This window comes from Trichechus manatus, unplaced genomic scaffold (assembly GCF_000243295.1).
Source record: "Trichechus manatus latirostris isolate Lorelei unplaced genomic scaffold, TriManLat1.0 scaffold00027, whole genome shotgun sequence".
Taxonomy (NCBI): domain Eukaryota; kingdom Metazoa; phylum Chordata; class Mammalia; order Sirenia; family Trichechidae; genus Trichechus; species Trichechus manatus.
In genome coordinates this window covers 9,742,899-9,751,778 of record NW_004443963.1, presented here as the reverse complement: position 1 = coordinate 9,751,778, position 8,880 = coordinate 9,742,899, and the positions used below count along the sequence as shown (strand labels likewise).

General features: G+C 42.1%; 1 protein-coding gene across 1 annotated transcript in view; it reads left to right on the top strand.

The window, feature by feature from the left end:
- The first annotated feature begins 482 nt into the window (after positions 1-482).
- The window catches only part of BPIFC (BPI fold containing family C), a 59,988-nt gene continuing 51,590 nt past the window's right edge, over positions 483-8,880 (top strand). Inside the window, exons 1-2 of the mRNA XM_004373800.2 lie at positions 483-590; positions 2,769-2,892. Of these exons, the coding sequence (XP_004373857.2) occupies positions 483-590; positions 2,769-2,892 (232 nt within the window). The remainder of the gene's footprint in view (positions 591-2,768; positions 2,893-8,880) is intronic.

The following is an 8,880-nucleotide window of genomic DNA, read 5'->3' as shown; positions in this document are numbered from 1 at the left end:
AGTGGGCTTGTGAGCCAGCCCTTGCTCTCCCCATCAAGCTGGATACACTGGAGTGGGGTTTCCCGAAAATGCTTTCCACTGGACCCATTTTCTGCCAGCATGGTTGCATGGAGGGGTGCCTTTTCCCATTTCACACAAAAGCCTAAGATAGGCTAGTAACAGCCTACTTGGACACCCCCTTCCCTGATCAGATGGCTATGTGCCTTTCCAGTAATTCTCTGGACCTCTTTTGGGCTACATCATTACATTCCCACCCCCACAGCCTCACCCATAAGCCCACACAACCCACTTTACCAAACCTCTTGTTTCCTTTGGCCAAGCATTCCCCCAACTCTTACAACAACCATTCAGACAGCCCCCGAATCCCAGCCCCACTCCAAATCCTTACCTCACCCACATGACCTGGCCCCTCCCTCTGCCTAAACACAAGGCTCCCACAACTTACTCTTCCCTGATTTGTTTCATGCTTGTGTATTAGCTCAATGAGTGCTTGTCGCCTGCGGGTCTTTGGCACGTGTGACATGCGAGTGCAGCAGGGACAGCTCACCCAGACTGTAAACTCTCAGAACATAGACACAAGGCCTGTGAACGTACTGCTCACTTGGTATCCTTAAAAGAAACCCATATCACTGTTGCTTACCGTACCTGTGCTTCCTCCTTCAAGAAAATGGGGCAACATTCATTCATTTAGTCCATTAATTTAACAGGCATACATTGGTCACTTAGTATTTGCCAAGCACTGGCAGTATAATAGTGAACAAAGTATGTTCCCGCCTGTTGGAGAGAATGTTTATTTAACTGAAAAAATTTTGTGTCACTATGTACCGATCATTGCACTAGACTCTGGAGTTAGAGAAGTAAGACATAATCCCTGTGACAAAAGGACAGACAACTAAAAGATCATCACAATGCACGGTGAAACACCCTAAGACAAGGTCTGCCCAAAGTGTGTGGGAACCCAGAAGGCAAACATGGCCCCCTTCACAGACTCATGGAAAAGACATTAATTCAGCCATCTAATCAATCATTCAAAATTTGGTCCTTGCCTACTGTGTGCCAGTCACTGTTCTGGGTGCTGAAGAAATGAAGTCCTTTCCCTTCCCATGAAGCCTAAAAATTCCAGTGGGGGAGATGCACAATAAAAAATAAGTAACTATATACTACGTTATGGGGCAGTGGTAATTCAGTGGTAGAATTTTCATCTTCTATGCAGGAGATCTGGAACCCTGGTGGTACAGTGGTTACGCATTCGGTTGCTAACCAAAAGGTTGGCAGTTCGAATCTACCAGCTGCGCCTTGGAAACCCTATGGGGGCAGTTCTACTCTGTCCTATAGGGTTGCTATGAGTTGGAATCGACTCGACGGCAACAGGTTTTTTGGTTTAGTTATGCAGGACACCTGGGTTCAATTCCCAGCCAATGCACCTCATGTGCAGCCACCATCCGTCTATCAGTGGAGACTTGCATGTTGCTATGATGCTGAACAGGTTTCAGCAGAGCATCCAGACTAAGATGGACTAGAAAGAAAGGTCTGGGGATCTGCTTCTGAAAATCAGCCAATGAAAACCTTATGGATCACAACAGTCCAATCGGAAACTGTTCATGGGGATGGTATAGGACCGGGTAGCGTTTCATTTGTGAGCCATAGGATTTTCATGCATGGGGTCACCATGAGTTGGGGATCAACTCGATGGCAGCTAACAACAACATACCATGTAAGATGATGGTAAGTCTTTGGAGAGAAATAAAGAAAGGGGAGGGGCACAAGGAATACCAGGGTCATGGGGAATAGTGATTGTTTTGTAGGTTGTGGTTAGGAAAAGGCTTCACCAAGAAGATGACGCTTGCAAAGCTACCTAAAGGACAGAGAACATGCATATGTGTCTATATTAAGAGGGTTGGATAAAAAAACCCAAGCATGAGAGAAATGGCAAATTGAGGAATACCAAACAGTTCGTGTGGCCAGCCCAGAGCACCACCACTTGGACAGGAGAGGAGGAAGAGAAATAGAAAGGAGTTTGGAGCCAGTTGTTGAAAGGCTTTGAGTGCCATGTTGAGCTGAAACCTCACCCTATGGGCAAAGGAGAGCCATGAAGGGTTTTTAAGCAGATGGGTAATTATCTCATGGCCACTAAGGCCATCTTTCTAAACTATTAACTTGTTTATTATAAAATTGTCAAGAATTCCGCCCCCCCCCCCCCCAGTATCCTTCTGGGGACATATTCTCATCATTGCATTTACTGCAAAGCTTTTGTATCATATTGTATCTTATTACATTAGATATTAGATTATTACATCTGTGTGTATGACTGACTCACTAGTCTGTGGGAAGCAGAGGTCAAGAGCTGCGAGTACCATATTTTTACACAAATACTGTGCACCTTCTATGTTTGTTTGCCAACTGCACCCTCCCCCGAGAGCTATTTTCATAAGTAAACTATGCTACATTTTTTACAGCAACATGCAAAGAAACAATTGGCATAATGGTGCTTATGAAAATAATTTGCAGGGGTAGGGCGCGATTGGCAACAAATGTAGAAGGCACGCTCTATTTGTGTAAAAATACGGTAGGTCATCTCTACATCCTCAGCACCTAGAACATGTTTTGGAATGTTCAATAGATGATTACTAGATGGATGGATGGATGGATGGATGGATGGAGTTCTGACAGTGAGCAATGAAAATGAGGAAGCCTAGAATTGCTGGGTGGAGTTGACTAATGAGAAAGTTAAGCATAATAAAGGAACCATTAATGTTGGTTAATTGCAGATGCATACAACGATGGTCCAAGTCCTCTGGGGCTGTTTCCTCCTGTGGAATCTCAACATTGCATCTTCTCAGACTGTTTATCCTGGAATCAAGGCAAGGATTACTCAACGGGCACTGGACTATGGTGAGTTGGATGCTCTCAGAAGCCAGGATGCAGCCCACCTAGGTGGGATCTACAACCCAAATCTAGCAGCTGATAACTTGAGGTGTCTCATGACTCAGATAAACTCTACCATGGGGTGATCCAGTCCCTACTGTGAGGTAAAGGACCCTTAGTGGCACAAATGGTTTGCACTTGACTACAAACCTAAATAAAGGTTGGCAGTTCAAACGCACTCAGCAGCATTGTGGAAGAAAGCCCTCGCAATCTGCTTCTATAAAACTTACAGCCAAGAAAACCCTATGGAACAGTTCTACTCTCTAACCCTTGGGGTCACCATGAGTTGGAATTGACTCAGTAGTGACAGGTATTGTTTTTTTTATTGTGGGGTGATCCAGTCACTACTGTGGGGTGATCTAGTCCCTACTGTGGAAAACAAGCCGACCGACTTTTGGGCAACTCCTTGTCTTTTCCCCAGTTCCTCATCTGGCACCAAACAAATACCAAACCTACTGCCATCGAGTCGATCCCTACCCATAGCGACCCTATAGGACAGAGTAGAACTGGCCCATAGGGTTTCCAAGGAGCAGGTGGTGAATTCAAACTGCAACCTTTTAGTTATCAGCCAAGCTCTTAACCCCTGTGTTTGGAGCCCTGGTGGTGCAGTGGTTAAGAGCTTGGCTGTTAACCAAAAGGTCAGCAGTTCAAATCCACCAGCTACTCCTTGGAAACCCTATGGGGCAGTTCTATCCTGTCCTATAGGGTCACTATTAGTAGGAATTGACTCGATGGCAATGGGTTTGTTTGTTTTTATCTGGCACAGGAAATCTAAAATTGAATCATCTTGCACGATTGTTATGTGTGTAGAAATACATATCAGGAATATGTATATATGATATACATCACAAATATATACACAAATATGTAGTCCATCCTCATAGTTTATGAATTCTGTATTTGCGAATTCACCTACTTGCTAAAATTTGTCATCCTAAAATCAATACTTGCAACATATGCACAGTCATTTACAGACATGTGCACGCGCAGAGAGGCAAAAAGTTTGAGTCGCCCAACCTGCATGTTCCCAGCTGAGGTCAAAGGAGACAATGCTCTGCTTTCTTGTTTCAGCTATCATACTATAAACATGTGTCATTTGCCCTGGCGGCACAGTGGTTAAAGCACTTTGCTACTAAATGAAAGGTTGGAGGTTCAAACCCACCAGCCACTCCATGAGAGAAAGATGTGGCAGTCTGCTTCTGTAAGGATTTACAGCCTTGGAAACCCTATGGGGCAGTTTTATTCGTCCTTACAGGGTCACTATAAGTCAGAATCAACTCGAAGGCAATGGGTTTGGGTTTTTTGGTTTATTTAGTGTCACATTTTTCCCATTTTTTGTTTTATGTTGGTGATTTCACTATTTAAAAATGCCCCCTAAGTGTAGTTCTGAAGTGCTGTCTACTAGTATTCCTAAGCACAAGAAGACAGTATTGTGGCTTACAGAGAACAAACAGGTATTAGATAAGCTTGAGTGTATCCCATCTGAATTTAGAGACCATCTCAAGAATAGACTTGATGTATTGAACACTAACGACCCGAAGTCCAGACGAATTGTGGAATGACGTCAAGGACATCACACATGAAGAAAGCAAAAAGTCACTAAAAAGACAAGAAGAAAGAAAAGACCAAAATGGATGTCAGAAGAGACTCTGAAGCTTACTCTTGAACATAGAGTAGCAAAGCAAACAGAAGAAATGAAGTAAAAGAACAGAATAGAAGATTTCAAAGGGCAGCTCAGGATGACAAAGAAAACTATTATAATGAAATGTGCAAAGACATGGAGTTAGAAAACCAAAAGGGAAGAACACACTCAGCACTTCTCAAGCTGAAAGAACTGAAGAAAAAATTCAAGCCTCGAGTTGCAATATTGAAGGATTCTGTGGGCAAAATACTAAAAGATGCGAGAAGCGTCAAAAGAAGATGGAAGGAATACACAGAGTCACTGTACCAAAAAGAATTGGTTGACCTTCAACCATTTCTGGAGGTAGCATATGATCAAGAATCCATGGTACTGAAGGAAGAGGTCCAAGCTGCACTGAAGGCATTGGTGAAAAACAAGGCTCCAGAAAATTGACAGAATACCAACTGAGATGTTTCAACAAATGGATATAACGTTGGAAGCGCCTCACTTGTCTATGCCAAGAAATTTGGAAGACAGCTACCTGGCCAACTGACTGAAAGAGTCCATATTTGTGCCCATTCCAAAGAAAGGTGATCCAACAGAATGTAGATATTACCAAACAATATAATTAATATCACACACAAGTAAAATTTTGCTGATGATAATTCAAAAGAAGTTGCAGCAGTACATTTACAGTGAACTACCAGAAATTCAAGCCAAATTCGGAAGAGGATGTGCAACGAGGGATATCATTGCTGATGTCAAATGGATCTTGGCTGAAAGCAGAGAATACTGGAAAGATGTTTACCTGTGTTTTACTGACTATGCAAAAGCATTCGACTGTGTGAATCATAACAAATAATGGATAATATTGCAAAGAATGAGAATTCCAGAACACTTCATTGTGCTTATGAGTACCTGTATATAGACCAAGAAGCAGTCATTCGAACAGAACAAGGGAATGCTGCATGGTTTACAATCAGGAAAGGTGTGTATCAGGGTTGTATCCTTTCACCATCTTATTCAATCTGTATGCTGAGCAAATAATCTGAGAAGCTGGACTATATGAAGAAGAATGGGGCATCAGGATTGGAGGGATACTTATTAACAACCTGCAATATGCAGATGACACAACCTTGCTTGCTGAAAGTGAAGAGGACTTGAAGCACTTACTGACGAAGATCAAAGACCACAGCCTTGAGTATGGATTACACCTCGGCATAAAGAAAGCAAAAATCCTCACAACTGGACCAATAAGTAACGTCATGATAAACAGAGAAAATATTGAAGTTGTAAAAAATTTCACTTTACTTGGATCTGCAATCAACACCCATGGAAGCAGTAGTCAAGAAATTAAAAGACGTATTGCCTTTGGCAAGTCTGCTGCAAAAGACCTCTTTAAAGTGTTAAAAAACCAAGAAGTCACTTTGAGGACTAAGGTGTGCCTCACCCAAACCATGGTATTTGCAATCACCTCATACTTATGCAAAAGCTGGACAATGAATAAGGAAGACTGAAGAAGAAGTGATGCCTTCGAATTATGGTGTTGGTGGAGAATGTTGAATATACCATGAAATGCCAGAAGAACAAACAAATCAATCTTGGAAGAAGTACACCCAGAATGCTCCTTAGAAGCGAGGATGGGGAGATTCTATCTCATGTACCTTGGACATGTTATCCGGAGGGACCAGTCCCCGGAGAAGAACATCATGCTTAGTAAAGCAGAGGTCATCGAAAAAGAGGAAGACCCTCAATGAAATGGATTGACACAGTGGCTACAACAATGGGCTCAAACATAGCAATGATTGTGAGGATGGTGCAGGACTGGGCAGTGTTTTGTTCTGTTGTACATAGGGTCATATGAGTCGGAGCTGACTTGACGGCAACCTAACAACAACAACCATTTACAAAACTCACAACATCTTACGTCCATTTTAGACAGGTGGATACTGAGGCTTAGAGAGTCTGAATGACTTGTTCAAGATCACATCAGGCAACAGGGAGTCAAATCTCATTCTTCTGGTTCCTAACAACAACAGATAAGCTTGGTTCAGCATGAGTTATAGTGCTGTTGGCCATGAGTTCAATGTTAATGAATCAAAATACATATTAAATAAGGTGTCTTTAAACAGAAACACACATAAAGCTAAGCTATGTAATGATTAGTGGACTATATATAGTTACTCTATGGATGATTACTGCACTGATATGCTGATGTGCATAGAAATATATATCAAAAATAGAAATCTTGTGATGATATTAAAGTTAATGGAACAGTTTATTCCATCACCTATAGCAGAACAGTTAAAAGAGCAGATCTGAAGTCAGTCCACATGGGTGCAAATCTCAGTTCTGCCCTTTCCTAGTACATGACCTTGGGCCAGTCTGTTCTCTCGTCTGGAAAATGGAGTCATGATAATAACGGTGCCTACCTCTAGTGTTGATGTGAGGATCAAATGAGATAAGCTGTGTGAGTATAGCATGGGGTAGAGAAGGACAGGCTTTGAAATCAAAACCATTTCTTGAGCATCTGCTATAGCCAGGATCTGTGATATGTGCTTTATGGGCCCTGTGCTGGCTTAATTCCAACCTTCAACCCTATGAAGAAGGTTTTGTTAGTTCACAGAGGAGGAATCTGAGTCTCAGAGGGGCTGAACTAAATTTCCCAAGTCACACACCAGTGAAAGATAGGAACTCAGGTCTGCTCTGCCTGATCCTAACACCTCTGCTCTGTCCTCTACTCCCTAGTCCTCCAAGCCCTGGATAATGATCCTCACTAGCTGTGGGCTCTTGGGCAAGCTAGTGAAACTCTCTGAGCCTCAGATGCCTCCTATGTGAACTTGGAATAATACCTGTATCATTGGGTTTCTGTGGTGATTAAAAGAGAAAGTATGTGTAGAGTGTAGACAGTCCCAGCACATACAGGCACTCAATACAAATTGCCTATTATTACTTTTATTTCATCAATTATTTATGAACTTATATTTTTACAGAAAAAGATTTGACATGGCTATTCTTATTGTTGTTGTTGTTAGCTGCTGTCGAGTTGGCCCCCAACCCATGGCGAGTCAGCCCCCAACTCATCACACTGTTGTGATCCACAGGGTTTTCATTGGCTTTTCATTTTGGAAGTAGATTGCCAGGCCTTTCTTCCTAGTTTGTCTTATTCTTGAAGCTCTGCTGAAGCCTGTTCAGCATCATAGCAACACACAAGTCTCTACCGATAGACAGGTGGTGACTGCACTTGAGGTGCATTTCCTAGGAATCAAACCCAGACCTCCTACTTGAAAGGCAAGAATTCTACCTCTGAACCACCACTGCCCCCTTTCTATTATTAGTAGTAGTACCTGCAAGATATTTATTAAAATGGAGATGATAATAATAGTACCTACCCAGGTTGTTGCGGGAAATAAATGAATTAACACATATAAAGCACTTAGAATGGAAACCCTGGTGGCGTAGTGGTAAGTGCTACGGCTGCTTAACCAAAAAGGCTGGAATTTGAATCCACCAGGTGCTCCTTGGAAACTCTATGGGGCAGTTCTACTCTGTCCTATAGGGTCTAGAATATGGTCTGGCAATAGCAAATATCCAACAAACATTGGCTACTGTTGTCTTCACTTGTGTGACCAGACCCATCCAGTTACTATTGGTCCCATGTTACAAATGAGAATATTGAGGGACAGAGAGATTATGTAAATTGCACAGTCACATAAACTAGTAAATGATGCTGTCTGATAGTGCCTTTGGTTCTATCTTTATATCCTTTATATTCTATCTTTACTTCCCCATGTTACAAGATTATTCATGGCATTATAGAGGATAAAATCTGCTCTTCTTCATCTCCAACAAAGATAGGATAAATGGAAATGAGCTTAAGTTGCAAAGAAAGCAATGAAGGCAGAATTTCAAAATAATACCAGTAAGAGACCAAGGTTAAAATTAAAAGATCAGTTGTTATCACTGTATAAATTACTTTTCTGAAGCTCTTTAATGTGGAAGAGGGCTCTTTATCCCCATGAGTTCAGAGAAAGGTAGTCTGTGGCACTATAATAGAAGGCTTGATGGGTTGTTGCAGAATTAAACGAAAGCAGTGGTTCTTAACCTTTTTGGAGTCCTAGGATGCTTTAAGAATGTGATGAAAATGTGGATCATCTCCCCTGAAAAATGAGACGCGCACACACACACACACGCATACACACACACACACACACACACACACACACACACACACACACACACATACACACATAACTCACTCACAGCCGTTCATTAGAGTTTCAGGGAGTTCAGAAGTTTTCTGGGGCCCGTGGTCCTCAGGTCAAAAATTTCTG